The sequence below is a fragment of the Homarus americanus genome, unplaced genomic scaffold (genome assembly GCF_018991925.1).
Source record: "Homarus americanus isolate GMGI-L3 unplaced genomic scaffold, GMGI_Hamer_2.0 scaffold54443, whole genome shotgun sequence".
NCBI lineage: Eukaryota > Metazoa > Arthropoda > Malacostraca > Decapoda > Nephropidae > Homarus > Homarus americanus.
Genome location: NW_024750852.1, coordinates 3,639,949 through 3,667,065, shown reverse-complemented (window position 1 = coordinate 3,667,065; position 27,117 = coordinate 3,639,949). Strand labels below are relative to the sequence as shown.

At 41.0% G+C, this 27,117-nt stretch overlaps 1 protein-coding gene across 4 annotated transcripts in view; it reads right to left on the bottom strand.

Annotated features, from left to right (window-relative positions):
- LOC121854357 (cytosolic phospholipase A2-like) overlaps positions 1-27,117 on the bottom strand; it is a 52,998-nt gene that overhangs the window by 5,979 nt on the left and 19,902 nt on the right. For 3 of the 4 annotated variants that reach the window (XM_042348979.1, XM_042348976.1, XM_042348980.1), the window contains exons 4-14: positions 12,474-12,498; positions 11,618-11,702; positions 10,742-10,888; positions 9,800-9,953; positions 8,553-8,685; positions 7,391-7,527; positions 6,292-6,508; positions 5,190-5,303; positions 4,337-4,475; positions 2,836-2,946; positions 891-1,422 (exon numbers count right to left, since the gene is read on the bottom strand). In XM_042348979.1, coding sequence (XP_042204913.1) covers positions 891-1,422; positions 2,836-2,946; positions 4,337-4,475; positions 5,190-5,303; positions 6,292-6,508; positions 7,391-7,527; positions 8,553-8,685; positions 9,800-9,953; positions 10,742-10,888; positions 11,618-11,702; positions 12,474-12,498 — 1,794 coding nt within the window. Of the gene's footprint in view, positions 1-890; positions 1,423-2,835; positions 2,947-4,336; positions 4,476-5,189; positions 5,304-6,291; positions 6,509-7,390; positions 7,528-8,552; positions 8,686-9,799; positions 9,954-10,741; positions 10,889-11,617; positions 11,703-12,473; positions 12,499-21,236; positions 21,668-27,117 lie in introns of those variants that run through there. The other variant, XM_042348978.1, reaches the window with a different exon arrangement.

Sequence of the window (27,117 nt, the reverse complement as noted above, 5' to 3'; positions counted from 1 at the left end):
GCCGATCAGTGGTGAAGGGGATAAAAGTAAAAGTAATAGCATTCACAATAAAATCAATTAACTTATCCACTCTAATTAAAGTAAATAAAGGATATATAATCATGAAACTATATTATGTCCTCAAAATATTCAATTTACGTAAAATCGGCTATGCTAATGCACAGCATGCGTCCAAAGCATGAGTCTTTTTACAAGAAACCCTTGGTATTCAAAGCTTCTGCATTTGCATGGTTGGTTATATGTGGTTACCAGCCGGGCCATAGTAGTGTGAGGATCAATGCACAAAGTGACTATGGTGTCTTGCTGCACACTCTTCCTGTGCAGCCTTCATAAGGTCTCCATCACAATGCTCTCGGCAAGTTTTTGCTATTTCTTTCTATGATTACTATTACACTTAATCATGGCGCTAAAGAGTGAATATATAAATAAATGTAAGACAAAAAGTGATATCTTTAAGCCAGAAAGTTATTGGTTAAGCTTGGTAGTGACCAGAGTGCAGTATCAGTGACCAGATGTTATGGCATCAGTAAGTTGAATGTGTGTTACATTAAGAAAAAGTTCCCCAAAATACTAATTCAATATTTGTGATTCATGATCCCTGAATGGACAAGACCTTAAGCCTATGGACAGGTTATAGCATCAGCATCAATGACTTCATCATCACATGTTTTATGCACTTTTACACCATTTGTCCTTATCAAAATATAATTTCAGTACTATTTATGTTTGTCAGGAACCTATCCCCTCACTTCCCATAATCCCTTAGTATTAATATTCACAGTTTCACATTTCATGGTGATCTCAGGGATGTAGCCCCAGTGAATATCAAGGGTCTCCCATATTTCAAATTGATGTACTGTACTGTATTTAATGATAAATTGTATGCTTACCTTCTATTGGCCCAGACATTTTTTCCTGCTTCATCACTAACATTTACTTGTTTTCGTAAACGTGTAGCTTTGAAGGCCCCTTGGCGATTTAATCTTGATTCCTGTGCAGTCTGATAATTGGTTGAAACTCCAGGATCACTAATTGTGCTTTCCTTTCGATTATCTCTAGATGATTTCATTTTAGTCATATCAAAGCTAAATGGTTCAGATATTTTTCTTCTGTTCTGTTTTTGATTACGTTCAGAAAGTTTTAGACTGTCCAAATCAAGTGACTTTGTTGTGAGCATTGCTTTGTTCTGGTCATTTTTCTGCTGAGGTGAAATAGAACTTTCACCATCTGATCTGCAGTGGCTGTTATTATCCCCAAATGCTAAGCTAGGACATTCATAAAACTTATCACTGTCTGTACAGTGTGACTCGACTGTAATTCCAAGATCTTCCTCCTCGGATTCCTTATCATCTTTACCCTGAATATCTTCCTCATCTTCAGTATCTGAGCTCTCCCCTGAGCTGATAGTATCTTTAAGATTGTCTGGAAAAGAGAAATAAAAATATATTTGTAACAACTAAACATAATTTTTGTATCACCATGTGATTCACTGGTTCAACAGCAGCAGTGTTTTCCAAACAAGAATTTATACAACTTGAAAACAATTTCACCTTTAAAAAATGACCGTACAGTACTGTATAAGCAATGGGCTGATCAAGATTTCATGAATTATCATAGACTTCCAAATACATGTAGTTATGCCTCCACTGTAGCCTGCTTTCTGTAGTACTGATTAGTGTAAGACACATGGATGAAGATCTGGACACACTGGTGTACTGTGCAGCCTTTTTTCACACTACCCAGAGTGATGCATTACACTCCATAAAATATTTTAATAATGTTATTGATGGTTCTAGTGCTTATGTGAATGTTAATAGTTACTTGATTGACTTGTTTAAAACATACTTAAGAGTGTAACATGGTTGCATAATGTCACTGCATTTATTTAATATTTTTGGAGGCTCGAAAAGAAAAAAAAATACAAATAAATGAAAAAGAACAATAAAAACTTTGAAAATGCCTGCTTAAATGTAAACCAACTTCCAGAACAACAGTGGAAAAAATATAAATATATTGTGGGAATACTTCTCCCATAATAGGTGTACAGTAGTTAGTTTCGACCTTAGGATATGGTGAGGGTTTCTTAAGGCTGCAAATTATGTACAGTGTCTGCAAAAAGAATAGTGTCTGCCATTTATCTGAGCAATTTTATGCACTTTATTATACTTGTGACAGACAAGCATCTAAATAACACCCCTCCAGCCCTGGCTGCAAAGGGGTGATTAATAATATAACTTAGTGATAGCTGAGGACTAAAATATTTTTGTGCCTAAACACTGTGCCAACACTGGAGCGGGTACAGAGACGTGACCGATCGCCCAAGCGGCTAACAAGCCGATCAGTGGCGAAGAGGATAAAAGGAAAAGGAAAAATATATCAGAGACCAGAAAATTTCAACGGTGTGATGAAATTACATCATACAGAAGTCTGTAAGTCATACAGCGAAATGGAATAAAATGAAAAAGTAGAATGCTTTTAGATTATGGGAATATTTCATTTAAACTACACAAGGGCCAGTAAAGAAAATTTCATGTAATGAACAAGTCAAAGGGGCCAATTTTTTTTCTTGCTTTGTTTTTTGCTGGGAACAAGACAACTGACCTGGAGTAACTGGCCATGAGAGTCTAGAGTTGGTACTTGCTCTTGCTCAGTAGATGGTCAGGCTCTCCATGTACTCATTAAACTTGACTTATCTACTGTACTGTACTGTACTAACTGTTCATATTGTTTCATCTGGAGAAATATCACCTAAGTTCCTAACATGCAGGTTTTATTGAAAGAAAGATTGATTAATTCACCCTAAAAATTAGAGGAAGACAGAAATATCTTACTTACCTTCCAAATTATTTTCCTGTTGTGCATCTCTCATGATCTGCACCATGTCCTTCTTTCCTCCCTCCATCACCAGCCTCTTGATGAGGATCGTGAAGGCACTGCCCCACACACCTATAATAAATGTTGTGGTTAATGAGTTTATTTTCAAATTATTTTAATTAATACTTTAGTTTCTGAATATGTTTTAACATCCTAAGTCTATCGGTTTTCATTGAAGAAGCTTGCATCTTCATACAATAAATGACTAGCATTTTGTGACATACAAAAATTAAGTACAATACAGTATAGCAATACTTTACTTTAGGCTATTTGTCACTCATTGACTTAATAACCAGTTGGACGGTCAGTCAGTTGTGTTGTAAACTAATGGTAAACACTGGGCAATGTACAGTCTTGTTCAAGATTCTTCGAGCACTGCTAGAGACAGCTGGCAACTCATGGCAGTCTGTTTATTATAGTACTGTACATAGTAAAAATTATGAACGAATGTAAAAGCCCAACCATTAATTAAGCAACGGGGAACTAAGTAACCAATCACTGATCACTTTTATGTCCATGCCCAGTACTTGCCAACAGTGTGTAACGGAGACGTGACCGATCAGAGGTGAAGAGGATAAAAGTAAAGTAAAAGTAATTCATAACTTTTACTACATACTATAGTAAACAAACGGCCTCAAGTTGCCAGCTGTCTCCAGCAGTGTTAGAAGAATCTTGAGCGAGACTGTACCTGAGCCAGTTTCAGTGTCAGTCAACCCTGGACTTAAAGGATCTCACACTTGGAAGTGCCACAGTATTTACTGTGGATCGAGGATCTAGGATGTTTTGTGTGCTAAACTCTGTGAACTAATTAGTGAACTCAAAAAGTCACTTAGGTTACCTTGGAGGAGACACAACTTATTAGTGCTGTGTTAAGATAGAAATTGAGAGAAAATATCAACTCTATTACTCTGAGGGGCACATAATGGAAAAGCAACAGCTATCATAAGCCACGAGTCATGTAGATAAAAGGGAAAAAGGAAGAAATTGAGTGATGTTCATTAGTGATGATCATGATTCCCCTACCATAGAAACACCTGATAATATAGTAAAGGAACACCAAGACCACTAGGTAACAGAGTCCTGTCTAGTGAAAGGTGAGAATTAGTGATCTATCCTACAAAATGGCAACAGTTTGGTGTGCCAAGTCAACAGTGTGACCCGGACATTATATAAGTCACAAATTTTATGTGTTTTTTCTCTTTTTTTCTTTCTTTTATCCTCTTCATCACTGATCGGCTCGTAAGCCGCTTGGGCGATCGGTCACGTCTCTGTTACGCACCGTTGACAAGTACTGGGCATACACCGGCTCCTGAATGTACCTGAACCTGCTCCAGTGTTGGTCAAGTCTTGTCTTGAAAGAGTTCACAGAGCAACATTAGTGACAAGTGAGTGCATAAAAGTGATTTCTACATTAACAGTTTAGAAAATAAAGGAGTCATGATATGAAAACTTAATTTCTTACCTTGCAGAAAGTGTAGAGGAAGTTCTTCAAAATGTTTTATTTTTTTCCCTACTATGAATTTGTTTCCAAAGTCCTCTGTTTTCATGAAAGTTCCATACTTTGCAATTCCTATTTCATAAGGAGAGAATTCTACCCACTCCTGAAAACATTAATGCACTGTGATTACATACAATAGAAAATTCAACTACAATATGTATATACAAATAATTTTAAGCGATTCAAGCTGCTGCAGTCATTCTATAATACTGCATCTTCCAAAGAAAATATTACACAGGGTTACAACCAAATGACAGCAAGTTATTTCATATTTTTTTCTCAATGATTACAATTCATGTAATTTATGAAATGCAGGACACTATATAATTTATAAATTGCAATACAAGTACTGTACTATACTATACTGCACTTTGTTTTTATTTCACTATAGTTTATAAGGAAAACTGGAAGATACTACATTCATAAGAGTAGTTCATAAGTTTCAAGGAATATACAAACTTACCATATTATCACAGTACTATACAATACATGCAGGGCTGGGAATAGCAGCACTAAAGTTAATGCCCCTACTAATCTGTTAGTGATAGCATTAGCGCTGCAAACCTTTTAAATTGTCAGTGAAACAAGAAGCGGTGCCAATTTCAAGAGAAAATGAACTGCTAATTTCTCAAAACCATTTGTACTCAAAATTTGGTTAACAAGTGCAGTCTACTGTATATTGCACACAGTGTGTGGCTTCAAACATAACGTCGACTCAGGCAACAACCAACAGCAGCAGTCACAAAACTGGCCTATTGTGTGGTTTACTTTTACTACTACTAAAACAATTACTATTACCACTACAACTATTACTTACTGAAAATGAACGGCAGGAAACCTTTTTCTTGGCATGGAGGCAGGTATACAGAGGCAACGGAACAGCTCCCCGAGCTAATATACGCTGTGTGTCAGTCAGTTTCTTGTGTTTTTGCTGAAAGAAATATTGTCTAATCATCCTTTATTCCACATGAAGCAACAACTTAGTGTTCAGTTGTGTAGAGTAAAAAGCTTTGGGAATCTTAACCAGGAAAATGAATTGTCACATTAAATCTCATTAATGTAGCTGAAGAAAAGTGACATTTTAAATCTATGAGCAATGTGGTCCTTCCACTGGCTATCAGGATGGATTATAGAGTGCCTCCATAGCATACTACCATCTATATATCAGTATAGTTCTATAGTCTTCTGTATTTATTCCCAGCCATCATAATTATGAGGTATTTAGAGTGACAAAGGCTATCTGACCATGGTCATGAATAATACATGCACTATTTTACAAAAAAAAGTTTTACACATATGTTCCATACCTTTCTGTCTCTTTAACCATATTCAACCTTGTCTATTCCAAGCTTAGTTGTACTGAACTCATGTTACAGGTGCTTATGTCTAATTCTACTTGTTCTTATTTTACATTACTTTATCGTCTTTGCCACTGATCAGTTCTTTAACTGTTTGGGCGAGTGGTTAAATCTCTGTTATGCACTACTGGCAAATACTGAGCATGTACTGGTTCCAGGATTTATGTGTACTTATGCCAGTGTTGGTCAAGTCTGATCTTGAATGAGCTTACACTTGGTGTTGTTACAAATTACAACGTTCTCTGGCAGATTTTTCCAAAAAAATTTGCCCTTACAATTTTAAACTGTGAACCCTAGTGGGATGGGCATCTACCAGCTCCAGATATGGACACTCTACTGACTAATGTCCTCTGAGGTGTTTATAAACTTATAGTAAGTCACCCCTTGCTTGCCTATAGATATAAGCTAAGCAATTTATACAAATGCAGCCATGATAAACAATAAATAATGAGAAATAAGTCAAAAGAACAGAATGATCATGCTTGCTAAATGCTTAGGATCTACATACAGTACATATAATGTACGTATAAGAAATACATAATAAAGAGAATATTTCATTACCCCTTTAAGAAGAACATCTCCCAGAAGATGACCAAAGAAATCTGTAAAGGACACAGGCTGGCCCTGTTTGTACTTTATAATCATGCTAGACACATAACTGAGGGCATTGATAAGCATCCGCTTCCAGTCCTTTGTAACAGATTCTCGAAGTTCTTTCTGTATTTGATCATGGGTTACTTCAGGGAAGTTGTCATGGGCATAAAGGGTAGAAATGTACCTGGAAAAAAAAGTTATGTAAGAGTTGAGACTCACTGTGTATAACATCATTATTCTTATTCCGAAATATAATGCACATCATATTATAAAGCTTTAATAACATTGTCCCATCTTCAGTATGTACAAATTTCACAAAAGTCAAATGTAATACAAATACCAAACAGAAGGAAAGTTGAAAAATACTTTGAAACATTAATCCTGAGGTAAAAATTTCCACATGACATCACATACAGTACTACTGGCTAAGTCTCTTGGGGTGACAAGCATAACTTACAAGGTTTCAAACACTACAGTTGTTAGGTTTATTAATCCTTCATTGTTATGAATCAATAGTGAGTGTCTTATTCTTATAATTTATGAACCACCAATAGGTATGAACTGTTTATTGTATACACATCACTTACATTTATCTTTCTTTCAATTTTTTATTAACTTGATTAATTTTTTTGTGAGACCTCTTTTATATATCATAACCTTGTTTCAAGTACTGGTAATATTAGGAAAAATGAATGGCTTGCTACAGTATCCCTAAAGGCCGAAATTAGTATAAGCAGAACACCCTCATCAAATTGAAGAATCAACATATTAATGATAGAGGCCAAGTCTCCTGTCTGCTAATTTAAAAATTTAGTATATACTGTTCCCAAGTACAGCATCATCCTGTTAACTCTGCATGACTTAACCTGGATACCTGAGTTGATTATCAAGACCAATATTACTATGCTGTTGTTCAAGCCAATTTTCATTTCATGTACTGTACTGTTTTAAACACACACACACACACACACACACTACTAAAGATATGCTTATAACTAATGGACTATATAGTGTATACCACTTGGCTGGTAAATGATGCTTGACTTAAAACATTAATATGACTTACCATGATGAACCTGACAGTCCTGAGATATAAGTGGCACAGTCAAGAATGCCAGACTCATGCAAGGCCTTGATGGCACCACTGAGGCAGGTCATGGCACGGAACCCACCACCAGAGCCAAGTATACTGATAATAGGAACCTGCAGGGTGAGAAAGTCATCAACACTGTGCACAATATAAGAAACTTTACTGGAATGCCCAGGATGAAACAAAAATTTCAATAATATGAGCCATATTATGTAATATACTGTACATGAAGTAAATAAAGATGTGAAATGTAGGTTGAAATAGTAAACCAGTGCAACTAGAGCAGCACCATTCTCCACACTGCATTTCTACTTCGGTTTTGAAATGAAGTGTTATTATAGTATTGTTCTTTCTTAACCAGACAAACTCTTCAAGAGAAATTCCATAGGTTTCTATTGTCACTCTCCTGTCTGACACTACTGTACATAAAGTTTTTCATTCTTTATGTTTACATGGCCTACTAATTTCCTTCATACAGTACTGTGATGTATTGTTCTCACAAAGATGTGATGTACTTTACTTCCATGGTCTAGTCAGCTAACTTGACCAACACTGGAGCGGGTTCACGTACATTCAGGAGCTTGTGCATGCCCAGTACTTGCCAACAGTGCGTAATAGAGACGTGACCAACCGCCCAAGTGGCTAACGAGCCGATCAGTGGTGAAGAGGATAAAAATAAAAAAGTAAAAGATATCATACTGTACTATATCAGGGTAACTGTACCAGACCCTTTGGCTGCAGAAACGAAAGGGGCGGCATACCCTACACCTAAAAAGAGTCATAGTGTAGTACACTCCAGTGCCCCTATGCAATTAATGTATGTAGCTGCTTAAAGCTTCTGCTCACAATAGATAACCACCCTCAAGTATACAGGCTATATACTTTATTTGTTTGTTATCAAGGAGATAGATGTTTTATCAATCTCAAATAAGTAAAAAGGAAAATGGTATCTCTTTAAATGCCTGAGATTACAGATATATATTCCAAGAGGATGTGTACCTACAATGCACCTTGTCCAAATTTTTGCCCTGTTTCTTTTTACCCTAAACCTGGAGTTTGTGTACAGTACATAGAGTACAATACAGTACAGTATTTGATTCTTATTATCCTAAGCTTATATATAAAAATTTCACTTTACCTGTCTCTCTGTGTCAGGTGCCTCAGTTCCTAATACCCTCTGCATGGCTGCCAGGACTTTCTTCCGGCGGATTTGAAGGAAGTCTTTCTCTTTCTGACACAATGCCAGTGAGAACCGTAGATCTGGCGTTTTACTGTAAATATATAATTACTTTATTCACAGGTGAGGGAAAGCTTGATTGTCTAATTCAAGTATAAAACCGTAAAGAAGCAATGTAAAGCTGCCTAATAACTTCAAATTCATCTATCATCAAAATAATGTCAAATAATTTGTGAAAAATATTAAACATGGTAAACCAATATGTCTCCAACTTTGTTAATGCAGCACTAAATCCAACCTTTCAAGTCTGATGTTCTTTCTGAGAAAAAAGGAACATCAAATTTGGAAAACTTGACATCATGAACGGTGTTCAAGTGTTGTTCAAACTGGCCACGTTATATAAACACATCCAGAAGCAGTGGTAAGGTGATATTCTCAGTCGCCCTGTCTAAGGTACCCACATATGGATATGTGTGCCGAAGTGTCCACGTTGGAAACACCGCTTCTTGTCTGATCAGCAAAGTTAAGCAACGTTGGGTCTGGTTAATGCTACAGTACTTCGATGCCCCTAAGTACACCAGATGCTGCTGGCATAAGGACTACTGCCCTTGATCAAATTGACTGAATGGCCCACAAAATTCCAAAAACCCAAAGGTGTCCAATAAAAATTTAATAAGTTGCCCAATCATGTATAATAATAAATAAATAATAAAAATAAAATAAATATAACCCTTTTTGTTTAAAATTATCTGTTTTGATGCAACAAAACCAAGAATACATGAACTTTCGGTTTTTGTGGGTTAAATTCCACGCTGGTGCCAATGTTGTATAATTCAAGAATCCTGGGATAACTACCAATCTATCTAACTTGCTTAATTCTGCAGTGAGTCATGTTAGGTAATAAGTGGTGGCTTATGACTGAGTGTACTCCTGGCAGCCTGACTGACAGCCTACATATGTGATTTTTCCCCCTCATGAGGGTATAAACTTATGTGGGAACTATGAATCTCCACCAGCATTTATAATTAGTATTGATACTCTGCTCACAATATCATCTTGCCATTTATAAACAGCATTGACACTTTATGGGTCAAAGAGAAATTTATGATGTTTCTTTACGAGAGGTACTGTATTTTGGTATCGGTAATGAAATAACAAATTGAAAATATTGTAAAAACAACACAACAAGCTCAGAATAAATTTCTTACTTTTTCTGCAGTTTAAGGGTTGTGTGAACCTTTGAGCCGCCATGGAAGTAAAATGTGTGGTCCGTGGGTACGTCGTTTGTGAGTTGATTGATACAGAATTTGTCATCTCCAAGAGTTTCATCAACTGTATAATTTGCATCCATCAAAATTACATCTGCAAAAGAGAAATCACAAAACTTATTATGATAGTTTTATCTATCTATGGCTAGATACTGTTCTACTATTCCACTTTCTAAATAGTATAACAAGAAAACAAGAACTGCACAGTAGTGTAATTATAATTTTTTCACCTGAATACTGTACAAGTTATTAAAAAAAATATAGACAAACAAATTTCATTAATTAAAGAAAATATGAAATCTTCCTTACATGGTGTAATCACATAATAAGCAGGGCAACTTGCAGCACCTCTGAGAGATGAAATAAATAACAGTACAAATGTGTTTACAAATACATTAAAGGTGAGTAGATAAATTTTCTATCCTTAAACAAACTTGAAACTTTGTTGTAGGGAAAACCTTAATCAGTTCAGCTACCAGTAGAATTGACCAAATTGGTAAGAGGACAGTTTAAACCAGTGGTTCTCAACCTTGTTTGCCCCATGCACCCCTTTCACCATATGTCAGAATGTCATTCCCCCTCCTTTCCAAGATTGTCTGCCTCAAAAAGTGCATTCCAAATAATATGCATATAATACTGAAAATCCTTTATTTTTTCCATATTAGTATCAGTTTCCCCCCCTGAAAACCTGAGGGGGGAAATTCCCCCCTGGTTGAGAACCCCTGGTTTAAACCATAAACCCTGGACACTCAATACCTATACTGTATACAGTATTGAAATTATTGCAAATAAAATACTTGTATAATGAAGATTTTAACTTACATAGGTCTATATCATCTTAATACAGTACATACAAAGTACTAAGTTTGAGAAAATACTTACTGAGTTCATGTTCTTTTGAAGGATCTAAAAAAAAGTGGAAAGTTTCATCCCAAATAGGACTGACACAATTGTCCACATGGCTGGTCCGCTTGGAGGGATTGGAAGAACCAGGAATTTTCATTATTACATATGGATCTGGAGTGTCCACTGAAAATTAAATATAACAACTAAGTACAGTATAGTATCGTACAGATGAGATTGAAAATGGTGTTTCTGTAGCTCCTAATGTCTAAGCACTAAAATTTCTGGAATTTCTACTTTTTGCTGGGGTCTCCTACGGTACTGTACTGTCAAACCAATTCTCAACCTGATAGTGTACAGCTCAGTGTTTTGTTTTTTATCTTTTAATTAATAGGGATAATCACTAAACACAGTCAGGGTACTGGAAACTTCATAATTAAACTGATGTTGCAACCCTAAATATTTAAGTCACAGGGTAAATAATTCCCAAACTGGTTTTTAGGCGACAGGATTTGGTATTTGATTGCGATACCATATTTGGTGCACAGCCAATGAGTAAACCCTTGAGAGCTTTTGTTTATAGGTCATACAGTCAATAGATTAATGATGCTGGTCCACACATCCTCAATCTGGTCTTTGTAACATAGACTTACCAATACAGTACAACCAAATACAAGTGTTATTTTATTATTTTCAAGAGTACCGGTAAACCTTAAAATGCTAGTAGGCACAAAGCCAGTCAATTCTTACCACCTTGAAACTATTCCTTTTTTTTCTGTATTTCAACAGCCAAGGCCATTAAATATACAACCCAAATCATTTTATATACTGTACAGTATTACACAACTATTATTAAGTGGCATGCTTCTAAACTATCAATTTATCTCGGCATGTCGTAAAGAGTAGTCTACTTACCGAAGTCTTTTAATGTGCTGCCTTTAGTGATGGACTCTCCTCTCTTGATGACTATCTCCAGGTCCAGACATGCCTCATGCTCCACCTGGGGGACGACCACACCATGTTATACACTACATCACTGACAATATGGCCTCAAAATACCCTTGATATTGATCAGATTAAAAAAATAAATAAAAAAATCCCCCTTATACCCCCCCAACCGGGTGGGCTCGCTGTGCTCACCATGTTCCCCCACCCACTTCTTGGACCCCCCTCCTCCCCTTTGATATTTGTGGATCCGCCATTCCGCCCCTGTATTTAACATTGTGTTATGACCCAGGGCAAGCCGTTGTTTATTATCTGTACACATAATATAATCTTGTAATCAAAACAAAACTGTCTTTGCTCATAATTATTTTACTTTCATGTGAGACACAATTCCCTTCAGTTAATGCAAATTTAAACACATGCCATGGTGATTCCGTCAACCCACGCACACATTCATTCACTGACGAGTTATAAACAGCCGATCACTTGGCATGATGGAGCCTCCTCTAATGCAGTACCATCTGGGAGCACATCATATGCCAGCTGGTGGATGTGGACCATAATAGGGTAAAGAGCCAGCTGTGCCGTGGGTTGACGTAACGTGTCAGTTGCTTCCTTAAGAGCAAAAGGGTGGGTGACCATGTCCAATTCTGCATGACATATTTTTGGCAGTGACAAGCATGGGAGGTATTTGTGTATGGGGTGATCTTGGCGTGGTTCTGCCTCTCTCACAGGTACTGAGTACTGTATATCAACAATATATTTCCCAGTGTTGAATTTCTGGTATAATTTACACACTCGAAAGAGGAAGTATATTTATACTTACTTCGAAAACTTGAAATGGATCATATCTGTAAAGAAACAAAAATGAGAATTACTAATTTTGTTCACGGAGATTTGTTTAATCACATAATATTTAACTTAATCACATGATTATACCTAAATAATGTACAATTTCATACAAAAAAGGCATCACCATTCAAAACACAACTGTTGACACACACACAGACACACACACGTGTCAGTAATTTACTAAAGTGAGGTAATAATTTCATATTTTCCAGCACTTTACTGCACTTGTCTTGGCCACAAGTTATTCTCTGCCGCCATGACATCAATGTACCTGCCACCACTTTCCCCGAGCAGGTCAACAATGACGAGACGCTCCCTAATGGAAACTACAGGACTCCATTATAAATATTTTTGTTGATTAAAAATTGTCTTTTGATTCTTTAGAAACTTCAGTGAAAGACTCTTAAGAAACAAAAGTTGGACCAAACCAAGTACAGTACTGTACCGAATACAGCAAAAACTGCATCACTTCAATACTCAAATATTCTTTAAAACTTCCCAGAATATTACAGTAGTGCCGTTACTCAAGGAAACAGAAAAGGATGAAAAACGACCATTTCTAACAGTCCAGCCCAGCGTAGGTGGCCTTACTCGTGTTGACAGCCATTACTTTACATTAAATAGGTCGTGGACTAGTGGGTTCAAGTCCACAATGACGAGAAAATTAAGGCATGTACCGAGAAATGCTGCGTCTCTCTCTTAAACCTGTTGTTCCGGGAGAGGAGAGAGACAAGGCAGAGAGGTGAAGCAACAAGTGGAATTCCGTGACCATGCGTTTCACCTTAGCTTAGGTTAGGTTAGTTTAAGGTAAATTATGGTCACGGTGGGTTAAATTAGGGTAAAATAGGATAGGGTAGAAAGTACGGTGGGTTAGGTTATATAAGGGTGGGTGAGATTATTTTTAGTTACGTAAGGATAAGTCTGGATTAAGCAGGATAAGTCGAGATATACAGTATTAGGTATAGTTTAGGTTAAGAAACATCCAGGGGTTGATGTATGCACAGTCTAAGGCTCAACCTTGCCTCAGGCCACTGCAACATTCACACAATCTCCTACGCTGTAGCTGACATTCCCGACCGTGTGTGTGTGTCGCTACCGACCACTGTACTGCATAAAGCTCTCAACATGGGTGAAAATAATCATTACCCACCAAAACACGAGGCTACCAGACGAGGGAATTCCACAACATTCTAGTGTAAAGAAACACCGATAAGTCATTCATATAAAACTTGAAAGATATTACGACTGCATCGTCACACTGTGCGTATCTTTCCTTAGTGTCTAGCTGTTACAGTATTGCAGGATAATGTAGGCGAACAGTATAAGTCTGGGGTTTGCGCACTACAACCCAGATAAGAAGGAAATATCCGCCAGTAAACTTGGAAAATCAATCGTGAGGCCGTGTTAGCATCATGGCAACACCTCAATAGTTTTCTTCTAAAAATAAAGGGAAAAAAGATGAAAGTCATATACAGACAAACGGCGAAGTATTCAAACGTCCCCACACACTGGGTCCTAGCTAAGGCGAGGATGGTCAACAACAACAATAATAATAATACAACAAATGTGTTGCTGAAATTCGATGTAGTCAAAACTTGCCAAATTGATTGTGAGTAATAACAAGTCACCTTAATAAAACGTAAGTCAGGTATGTGTATATCAAATACTGACATAAGAGAGAGAGAGAGAGAGAGAGAGAGAGATAATGGGTAAAACCAGGTATTGCCCAGTAGTGGGTCGGGGAGGGGCCGACCCACTTCCTTAGGTCACACCACCAGTTTTTGTGGTCGTGTGTTGAGGTTGAGGTTAGTGTCAGACGGTTTATTTACTATTTTTAGCGTGAAGAAAGCGGAGTATGTGTCTAGAAGGCATCTTGTATTTTGTTCCTAAAGTAAATTACGACAAAAACCACACAGCCTAATGACATCACGATGGACAAAATTCACACACACCCACACCAAGAGACAACTTTTACCCCTTTTCCAAAAAAAAAAAAAGGCCAAGGTCTCTTATTCAAAGTTTAAGGACAGGGCAGGTCTGTCTTGCCTTCACCACAAAAAAATAGCCACGCGGAAGACCCCCTCAGTTCACCGTACTCAGAAGGCCTTGCCCTTAAGTGAGTGCCCCGGGAACACACACACACAGAAAGTTAATCGGAGCGTGGAGACTCAAGGTACTGTTCACGTGGTAGCTAGACGATATACAAGAACAAACACAATATTACCAACCCACAACACCCCTCTAGCATCCCACAACACCCCTCTGGCATCCCCCAACACCCCTCTAACCCCCCCAACACCCTCTAGCACCCCCCAACACCCTCTAGCACCCCACAACACTCCTCTAACTTACAACACCCTCTAGCACCCCACAACCTCCTCTAGCACCCCACAACACCCTCTAGCATCCCCAGCACCCTCTAGCACCCCAACACCCTCTAGCATCCCCCCAACACCCCTCAGCACCCCACAACACTCCTCTAGCACCCCCCCCCAGCCCCTCTAGCACCCCACAACACCCCTCTAGCACCCCACAACACCCCTCTAGCACCCCACAACACCCCTCTAGCACCCCACCTGCAGTGTTTACAAAGTCCCTGGAGGAAATGACTCAGCCAGCTCATGAGTACAGTGTTCCTGTTGGTGGGTATAAGTATTGTTCATCATGTGTTGTGTTGTTGGTTCCATCTACACGTGTTGGTTACAGTGGTCATGGTGAAGAATACTTTGTGAACGCTCTGTAAACACCCCAAGTGGTAGAGTCTTCTTTTGTTTACTTCATGATCCACGGTGACGACAACGGCTGAGAAAAATATCACTGAAGAACCTAAGTAAAAACAAGAATACAAAATATATATATATATCAATGGAGAACATTCCAGCTGGTCTGGCGTGAGTCAGAAGTTGTCCAAATGGGGAGTTTTATGGTGGCGTCATAGCATAAGACACCATCCAAAGTGACTCGCCCGTGTCTATTCCAGGCCCAATGCCACAATTTCAACATCTTAGCCAAGGTTTTGCTCGTGGCGTCACTACCACCTGCAGCAGTAGTTGGTAGGGGTGTGTTGCCAAGAAGTGTGTGTAGCAGGAGAGGATTTTTACCCCATCACAAGAAGAGCAGAAACATAACTTTGACGGGTTACAGGCAAAATTTCCATGTTGGGAGATAAATGTAACGACTGAAAATAGTCATACATTAAGTGAACTTAGAAAACATTATGTGAGAATCAGTGAATATTTCCCAAAGATATTACACTAATACCTAGAGCCAATACTGTATAAACCAACTGTACTGAAGAGTTTGGTCTGTGGGCTGCAGGTAGCATCAGCCTAGCTCAGAGGTCATCTCTTGGAACCCTTCATCACAGGAGGAGGAATGAACCCCTAAAATGGACGCCAGTTAAACCACCAGATAGTTACTGGGGGCCACAGCGGTCTCTCCCTCAGCAGAAAATGACCCAAGTTACTCCTGGTTGTAATAAACGTGTCAAGTGTGCTGACAAAATACCAAGTTAGTTATCATCCAAAGTGTTTGTGTCTCTGAACCTGTGTCATGCTGAGTCTCATGAGTGTTGCCATCCTCACGTCTGGCATTATTATATATTAGAGTATATAACATAAGTGTGGGAGGAGATAGTGGATCTCACGGTACACTCAGTCCAAACTGGTTTACTTCCGCTCCTTGTGTGACGTCACCTCACGTCACGGCATCCTCAGGGTTCCTATTAACTCCTTGTGTTGATGTAGGTGTTCGGAACCGTTGTTTCTAATGTTCGCAGCATCGTAATTCTTATATAATGTTTACGGGAATATGCACAGTTGGCCACAGGTACAGTGTTCCACCCCTCGGCCTTCATGCAGGACCTACTACATGTAAGGAAGATCACGACCACGACAGTTTGTTAGTCTTTTTCCACAAATGTTTTACTTAGAAATGAAATGACACCTACGCTATCCTGGGACCAGACTGCGTTTTTCAATGTTGTATTTCTCAAAACTGTAACACACCAAAGTACTATGCTCTATGAATCTACATAGTGAACACCTTTAAATTTCCATCATATATTGTTACTGTTTTCTTCAGCTACATGAAGCCGAATAAACTGCCACAGACATCTTAACTAACTTTCCAACTCACAACATGTACAGTATATTTCTTGTAAAATATACAGATCCCCACATCACTCCGATACTGTACTGTGGTAGAGCCTTTGTTACTCCCTCTTAACTCCTACACATCCCTCTCTTAACTCCTACACATCCTTCTCCCTATTCCTACACAGCCTCACCCGGTGTTGAGTTTGACATGATAGCTCTTAACCACATTAATAGTACTGCTGTGTGGCGCCTCAATCACAGACAGGTTCATTCTGTAAATACTCGATGATAACAAAGTGAGTGTGTGTGTGTGTGTGTGTGTGTGTGTGTGTGTGTGTGTGTGTGTGTAGGTGCAGTCACTCAAAAAAAAAATATCTGTACTTGGGGTGATCGATGAATTTCAGAATGAACACTGTGACTCTTGTTGTCTCGGTAGGGTTGTCAAAATTCATCATCCGTTGTGTCATATTTCTTTAATTGCAATTTTGTATAGATAGTTTTTTGAGTGACTGTACAGTACTTTTAAATAATGTATACTGTAAGACAATAAAATTAACAACAACTTCAAGGTATAAGGGGTAGTGGTGTGGTGGGGGTAGTGGTGTGGTGGGGGTAATGCTGTGGTGAAGAATATGTAATTTTTTCCTGGTTCACCGCTGCGGGGTTGTCTTGACAGCTAATCAAAACACCTTGATGATGATAACATAAACAACAACACAGGTGATTAGGTAACCCTCCTTCCTGCTGCTGCTGTTACTACTGCTGCTGCTGCTCCTCCCGCTGTTACTCCCGTTACTGGTGCTGGCTGCTCCTCCTCCCGCTGCACCACAACATATCACAGCACAGAGCCACCTCCATTAAACCATCTTACAATATCAAAGCCAACACAAGGCATCGGTGATATAAGACTGGCAGCACACCCCAGTCTTGGCGCGACTCCTGGCTGTCGTGCGGAGAATATCACTAATTTCTCGTCCTTATCCTCGGTCATGTGCAATACTATACTGTGTCTGTGTGTGACGGGAGGAGGAGGTTGTGCACTGTAGGTAGGTGATGGTGAGTGATGGGTAGAGGTGCAAGTATGGTTTGTGTTGATGGTGACAGGGTGTGTGGTAATGGTGGTAGTTGACAGGGTGTGTGTTGATGGTGGTAGTTAACAGGGTGTGTGTTGATGGTGACAGGGTGTGTGGTAATGGTGGTAGTTGACAGGGTGTGTGTTGATGGTGACAGGGTGTGTGGTAATGGTGGTAGTTGACAGGGTGTGTGTTGATGGTGACAGGGTGTGTGGTAATGGTGGTAGTTGACAGGGTGTGTGGTAATGGTGGTAGTTGACAGGGTGTGTAGATACCACAACCAGTTCCTTCCTGCCTGACCTTGTGGCTGAATAAACAAAGCTGTTGCTGCTTCTACTGATGCTGGCCCACCACCCTGTAGTCTCCCAGCCCACCACCCTGTAGTCTCCCAGCCCACCACCCTGTAGTCTCCCAGCCCACCACCCTGTAGTCTCCCAGCCCACCACCCTGTAGTCTCCCAGCTCTGTAGTCTCCCAGCTCACCACCCTGTAGTCTCCCCAGCCCACCACCCTGTAGTCTCCCAGCCCACCACCCCAGTCTCCCAGCCCACCACCCTGTAGTCTCCCAGCTCACCACCCTGTAGTCTCCCAGCTCACCACCCTGTAGTCTCCCAGCTCACCACCCTGTAGTCTCCCAGCTCACCACCCTGTAGTCTCCCAGCTCACCACCCTGCAGTCTCCCAGCTCACCCTTCCACATGACAGACTTACACCACGTACGGTAAACTTTAGTGACAGTAATTACCAATATATCATTTCTCGAGTCACCGTCTATAATCCTCTCTATCACATAATCTCTATATAAAAAATGTCACATTGTTTACGGTCCAATAATTCTGTACATGTATCGGCTTATCGTCATCGGCATCATTCACCACAACTACTTACACCAAAATTCCAAAGCTTTACCTCTGTGGCTCCTGATAAACCACAGTAAAAGAATGGCCTCTGGTATCGATATGGTGTGACCATTAAGTCGTCTAGTTAGCTGTGACGTCGTCACGAGTGGGGTTACGCACCTCATCTAACTCGGGTAGGAATTACGCCGTTAATTTATCTTTTTTTTTTAATTAACTCTAACTCACATTAAATAAACGCCATGCAGCTGGTTCCTACAAAAGGTGTGGATTGTGTGGTTGTTTTGCTGGTAGTTATAATGTCTCGAATGATTGTTTCTTTGTTGAAGCCATCATCCACTGCACTATATATATATATATATATATATATATATATATATATATATATATATATATATATATATATATATATATATATATATATAGATGAAGTAACAGTCGACCGGTTATTAGTATAAAGTCAACCGAGCCTAAGAAACTAGTTGGTGGTGAACCTTTATGTCTAAAACGACAAAAAATGACAGATTTTGCTCTTAAGATTCTTGGTTTCTAATAAAGCTAACAAAAACTAAGTAATAACACTCATCGACCAGGTCTGACATGACCATCACTACAACTACTGTCAACACTCTCCTGGATACTGTTGATAAGGAGAGAGGTCTCTGAGTTGTGATACACTATTACCCAAAACAACGCAACAAACATAACACAGAAAAATACGAATAAATTTGAGTTACGAGTCGTGTAGCTGTTGGTGTTATTGCTGCACTTCAACACCCAGTGTCATTAAGCGCGTAACAATTAAAAAGAACGATATAGAACTCTCTCTGTGGTTCTAACTTCAGATGCAAAGATATGTAGATGATTATAAGACTCGTGTAGATGTTCCTCCAACTTATAAGACTCTCGTGTAGATGTTCCTCCGACTTATAAGACTCGTGTAGATGTTCCTCCGACTTATAAGACTCTCGTGTAGATGTTCCTCCGACTTATAAGACTCTCGTGTAGATGTTCCTCCGACTTATAAGACTCTCGTGTAGATGTTCCTCCGACTTATAAGACTCTCGTGTAGATGTTCCTCCGACTTATAAGACTCTCGTGTAGATGTTCCTCCGACTTATAAGACTCTCGTGTAGATGTTCCTCCGACTTATAAGACTCTCGTGTAGATGTTCCTCCGACTTATAAGACTCTCGTGTAGATGTTCCTCCGACTTATAAGACTCTCGTGTAGATGTTCCTCCGACTCCCGTACGTCACCGTGTGGATTATTGTATACAGGCATAGACACCTTACCTCCAGAGAGACTCAGCACCCCTAGAAAAGGCGCAACACAGAGCGACTAAGATGATTCCTGAGTTATATCATCTCTTCACACAAGACACAATTGAGGGAGTGAACATAATATGGTGTTCGCAGTCAACTGAAAAACACTTTCTGCTTTACGAGTATAAGAGACTGGAACAATGTTATCAGACCACACCAAAACCAGCTGCTGTATTAAGTATTTCAAAGATAAAACAAAGATATACATTATAGATGAAGCTACAGCAAAAGAGAGTAAGTTTGTATATGATTAAACCACAGCCTCGGGTAGTCCAAGAATAATGTCAACTAAGTCTTCACTAACACTCCTGTAGACACACTATTAAAGACCAAGTAAAGGACACAGCTTTGTCAGTTGTCCTTGGAAAAGTTGCCTTATTGTTTACCATTGTTGTTGTCCTGCACTGTCTCGGCACACACCGACGTGCACATTGTACCTGCCATGTATTGTCTATGTTCATGCTGCATTGCATAACTGCATAGTTTATAAACATGCTTATCCAACTGTAAACCTGTATGATAACTTACTGAATAAATATTATTATTATTATCATCATCTTGAAGAGGGTGGAAAACACGATGAGCACACGTTTTTTTTCTTGGTGTCACACCAACACAAAACTACTAGCTCGCCAAGACATCGTCCAGGATGAGTATAAGAAAACAGTTCCCACACAGAGGCTGGTAGACCTATGGAACAGCCTAGTAAAACTAACCCTAAGTTCACCTAACGCAGCCGCCCAATGAACTTTGAATATCACTTCCTCGTCTCGGGGCTTGTGTGGTGCTATAGAGACATGTTTCCCAAGAGGCAAACTGATCTTTCTCGCCACATTACCACAAGAAGTGACGTGGTGTTTATCGCACCTGTTCCTCCTCCAACAGAACGGTGGCCAATGTATAGTGAAAACCTCATTGTCTCACGTTACACCAACAATGTTATACAGCGACTGATGATATATAAAGTACAATGATGACAGTACTTGAGGGCTGTTCAGCTCACTAGTAATGTTAAGTGTAATCACGTAATACTTTGTCACAACCACCAGTCACCTCACATCTTACCGTCACCACACACCGTCACCACCAAGTCACATCTTACCGTCACCACCAGTCACCTCACACACCGTCACCACACACCGTCACCACCAGTCACCTCACATCTTACCATCACCACACACCGTCACCACCAGTCACCTCACACACCAGCTCACATCTCACCGTCACCACCAAGTCACATCTTACCGTCATCACCAGTCACCTCACACACCGTCACCACCAGTCACCTCACACACCAGCTCACATCTCACCGTCACCACCAAGTCACATCTTACCGTCACCACCAGTCACCTCACACACCGTCACCACTCGTCCCCCAGGCTACTCACCTCGAGTCCCACATGGAGCTCTTGGTGCGGGACCTGACGAGTGACTGTGGGAGCATCTTGAGTTGTAGTCGAGGAGGTTTATTGCGGCATTTGTTCATCTTGCCGGTGTCTCCTACTGTCTGCTGCACCATCTCTCTCCTACTGCTTCAGGTTCACTCTCTCTTCTCAGGTGTCGGCTCCCTACTAACGTATCATTCAGCTCTTGTGTCTAATTCACCACATATTAGGCAACAAATGCTTTCAGGAGTAGCGGTGCTCTATACACTAATAACAATCACTAACTTATATTACACTTTTACTATCGTAACTGATAGTGTAGCTGCACAAAAAATAACAACTTGTGGTATTCTATTACAGTCATAGATATCTAGGTCCATTTGACTGAGCGTTAACCTTATCAACAGCAGCTGCACGACGCGTCTGACTGAAGCCCGACGTTGTGAGCCGCTAAGAACTCTGGCATAGGCAACTCCACGAGTGACCAGTTATCAGAGATCACCCAGCCCTTTAACTCAATCACACACCGATAGTTCCCATAAAACGTGATTGTTGCATCTTACTCATAATAATTCTTACTTCATTAAATAAGTAAATGATAATTCATCCTGAATGTAAAAATATAACAAAATTATATATCGTATTTTTTGAGGTCTGCAATAATTATAAAGTGGTAACTGAGTTTGACCCCAAGAGATGGGAGATCTCCTTTGGTTGTGTAAGGCTTATTTCCTCAATCCAAACATTGTGCAAACGACCTTTGCACATACTATACGAGTAACCATTACAATTAAGCGTACAGTCACCCTACAGTACCAACGTGACTGTCTAATGTTTATAAAAAAACTGACACTTGAAAACTACGGTACATACCACGGAGCCATTTCCTCTCATTCCCAACACTTTTCTTGAAAAAACAAAAATACCGATTACAAAACCTCGCCCACCGACCATTCTCTACCCTCAAAAGATCCCAAACACACTGCATGTTACCCAAGGAATGTACCGGGCGACTTGGTGCACGTAATGAACAACATTTGACCTGAGAGAATGTACGAGGGTCTTAGTCACCGCCTTGGGGAGACACTTTCAGTTCTCAAGGTCACACAGACAGCCTTCGGAAGTTCCACAGTACTCTGAACACTCACATGCGATACTGGGTTAAAATATGCATATGTGTGAGTCACCGTACAGTAGGTAGTAATGGGTTATGTACACGTACTGTTGTCGATTTGCTTTACTGTATACCTGTACTGTCTAGGTATATTAAACTCTGTATACCTGAGCGGTCTATACACACAGACTGAACTGTATATCTGCATCTGTCTAACACATACCAAACCAATTATAAACTTGTACGACGATGTGACTAACGATATTATTATTTTTATTATTATTATTATTATTACAGGTAACTACAATTCTTAGGTCCTGATCGTTTCCAACTTCTCGTAGGTTGAAAGATTGCCAAGACTGTTCTCACTACAGACACTGCACCTCCTGGCCACACTCACAACACCGCCTGGCCACACTCACCCCACCGCCTGGCCACACTCACTACACCGCCTGGTCACACTCACTCCACCGCCTGGCCACACTCACTACACCGCCTGGCCACACTCACTACACCGCCTGGCCACACTCACTCCACCGCCTGGCCACACTCACTCCACCGCCTGGCCACTCAATGCACCTCCTGGCCACACTCACTACACCTCCTGGCCACACTCACTACACCGCCACACCCACCTCACTCCACCGCCTGGCCACTCACTGCACCTCCTGCCCACACTCACCCCACCCTCCACCACACTCACTACACCGCCTGGCCACACTCACTCACACCGCCTGGCACACACTCACTACACCGCCTGGCCACACTCACTCCACCGCCTGGCCACACTCACTACACCGCCTGGCCACACTCACTCCACCGCCTGGCCACACTCACAACACCTCCTGGCCACACTCAATGCACCTCCTGGCCACACTCGTATCTTTGTTTATATTTCTGCCTCAGGTACAGAGACACCTGATGGCCTGTGTTTGGTGAGCAGTTACGCCATGTTGTGCTACACATAACATGAAGCAGGAGTGTTATCCCACCTTACCTGTGTAGCCAGTCTCTTCAGGTTCATGTGGTTAGGTTAGGTTATCCACGACAGAGCTTAAGGTTCCCGCCAACTACTATAGCGAGGCTTCTGGTGACGCCACTCACTACCTTACCGGTACAATCATTCACAACTGAGGCGGAAACACTGTACTATTATCGTCAACGGTCACTAACGATAACCTAACCTAACCTAAACCTAACACTAACCTAACCTAACCTAACTATAATGTTAACTAAACCTATTAAGCCACAAGACTAAGTTGTTAAGTACAACCTACTATTAAACACACACAGGAAACTGATATAAAACACAAGTGTGAAAATAATTATAAAAGAGGAAACGATGATAAGCTAAATGGCGACTTCCGCCCCATAACACACACACATCACTTCCGGTTAAGGGCGTGTATAGTGACTGTACGTGACACTATATACTATGCCATGACACCACCACCATTGGCCAAGGTCTTTAATGAGAGTACTAATTAAATAATAAGCGGCCGTGTATAGTCATGAGAGAGAGAGAGACTAAAGATGAGTATTTCGACTGATAATTAAAACATCCTTAAGCTACCAGGCTAGTTAGGTTAGGTTAGGTCAGCCGTAGGGTGTAGTGATGGGTTGTCAGACCACAGTTTACATCTCAGAAACAGTCCAGACCTGACCCGACATTAGGGGGGTCAAGTGTAAGGGTAACCCTCGCGGCTGCCCAAGGGTTACAAATCAACCAGGCTCCCCTCCACATGTAACACAGCCCCAACAAATATGTAAGACACACAGTGAGCTAAGGAGCCACCGGCGGGTCCTCCCCCAATGTACACAAAGAACCTATAGTACATCTCAGACAAGGCCCAGACCTATCCTCACATTAACCAGGTAAAATGTAACCCTCGAGCCCAAGTCAAGGGGCCACAAATCAACCAGAGCCTCTAATGTCACACGGCCCCACCAACGATGTTAACAGGCAAGCATTCATCTGAAGATGTCTCTAGAATATACAACAACTTATAGTCTCAGAAAAAGTCCAGACCTGACCCTACATTAGTGAGGCAAATGTGAGACCCTTGCCCCCGATCAGCTCAACCTGACGGCTGGTCTTCCAATATATAGGACGTCCTAGCCCTCCCTCACGAGAGTGTGTCTTGTAACCAAGAAGGGCCAGCTACCACGTCCCCAGTCCCGCTCGAGAGAAGCCCGCCACTAAGTGTAACGAAGTCTCAGCCGGGTCCATCGACAGAGTGCTGTCAACTCAACGTGTAACAGTAAGTGCTGGCTGTGTAGACTGTGGAAGTGCAGTGATCCCGAACCTCCCCGACGATCGACTTAGTGAAGTGCCCATTCTAATTGTGAGGTTAGGTTATACGAGAATACCATAGTCTATCATAAATTGTGTACGAACCCCCCCCATTAATCCCCCCTATTGAACTGGTAAAATAAAGCCGTAACACACATTGGTGTTTTATATACTACACTTGTACTGTGCCTGTGTTAATATACAGTGTTAACATCACACCCTCGAGACACGCTACCATTTCCTCTCACTATAATACTCTACTACTATAAACTCCTAGCTTACCTCTTCATGTGAGATTTTGTCTCATTATAAGGGTAAAGTGGGGTTAAGTTGAGATAAGGGTAAAATAAGCTGGAGGGGTTAGGTTAGGGTAAGGGGCGGGGTTTAAAGGGTGACATAAGCTGGAGGGGGTTAGGTTAGGGTAAGGGCGTGGTTTAAAGGGTGACATAAGCTGGAGGGGGTTAGGTTAGGGTAAGGGCGTGGTTTAAAGGGTGACATAAGCTGGAGGGGTTACATACACAGTGAGACAGACAACCAAAACAGTACTCACACTCCGTCATGACCCCACCAGCGGCTCTTGCTCCAGTTCTTATTTTTTATGTACAGTTTTTCCCGGAAGATTAACGACAGTCTGTTGGAGTACCTGCTGACTGTTTCCTCCTGGATGGTGTCTAGCTTCGAGTAGGAGGACGACGGTGAGGAGGAGGTGAGAGGACTGAGGTGGGAGGTACTGAGGAGGTGAGAGGGACTGAGGAGGTGAGAGGTACTGAGGAGGTGAGAGGGACTGAGGAGGTGAGAGTACTGAGGAGGTGAGAGGGACTGAGGTGAGGAGGTACTGAGGAGGTGAGAGGGACTGAGGAGGTGAGGTACTGAGGGAGGTGAGAGGGACTGAGGAGGTGAGAGGTACTGAGGAGGAGAGGGACTGAGGAGGTGAGAGGGCACTGGAGGAGGTGAGAGGGACTGAGGAGGGAGGAGGTACTGAGGAGGAGGTGAGAGGTACTGAGGAGGTGAGAGGTAGTGAGGAGGAGGTAGGACTGAGGAGGTGAGAGGGATTGAGGAGGACAAATTGGAGGAGCGCAAGTGGAAGGAGAGCGAAGGAGGAGGAAGGAGTGATGACTGAGGTGAGGTGGAGTCTGGATGTATGGAGAAGGACTTGGAGGAGGTGTGTGACTGTGGACTACCCTCACACCCCACCTCACCATCACCACCGTCTTCACCCTGATTATCACCATCCAAAAGGTGGTCGAAGGCATCAATGAAAGGCTCGCCAGCATCTTTAGGCTTATCATCAGTATCATTTAATTGAGTGAAGTGCTGAGGGCGGGTGTTGGTGCAGGCCTTCACCCCCACCAGTGTCGTCTTTACCAACATCTTCCTTTACTAAAAAGTTTGACAACTCTCTTCTGTCATCACAACACACGGCAGTCAAACAACTCGATAAACAAAACAAGGAAACTTAACGTCAATGTCTTAAACAACACCGCGGCGGGTGAGGGGCTGGTCTATACTAACACAACACACTGGAAACATTGTACAGAAAACATCAAAGTGTCTGGCAATAATAATTCATAAACAGCTCAGCCGTTGTTGCCGTACTGTGAATAAACACTAATAATAAGATCACTTGACAGCAAATATTCCCCACCTTCAGTCCTCCACCACACACTGAGGGGTAACAAGACGTGAGCCAATAGACGCCATAAGCCAACCCACCATGACAACGACTGTATCCCCTCACATAATTTCGTTGTTAAAGTTCATTAGCAATCCTGAAAACTCCATAAAAAACGTAACGGTACTACACAGGATGCTGTTTCCTGTAGCAGTGTATAATATCAAGAGTACAGTAGACTTTCACTTATTGATGTGATAAGTTACCCTGACTCGTCACCACACAACACACTCAAGAAAAGGTGTAAATTAAACCACGAGAACCGGAGAGATAAACAAGTCTGACCTTGGAATGATCACAGGTTCTGACGTTATAGAGAGACAAGCAAGAGAGACAGAGACAAACAAGAGAGACAGAGACAAACAAGAGAGACAGAGACAAACAAGAGAGACAGAGACAAACAAGAGAGACAGAGACAAACAAGAGAGACAGACAGAGACAAACAAGAGAGACAGAGACAAACAAGAGAGACAGAGACAAACAAGAGAGACAGAGACAAACAAGAGAGACAGAGACAAACAAGAGAGACAGAGACAAACAAGAGAGACAGACAAAACAAGAGAGACAGAGACAAACAAGAGAGACAGAGACAAACAAGAGACAGAGACAAACAAGAGAGACAGAGACAAATAAGAGAGACAGAGACAAACAAGAGACAGAGACAAGGAGAGACAGAGACAAACAAGAGAGACAGAGACAAACAAGAGAGACAGAGACAAACAAGAGAGACAGAGACAAACAAGAGAGACAGAGACAAACAAGAGAGACAGGAGACAAACAAGAGAGACAGAGAGACAAATAAGAG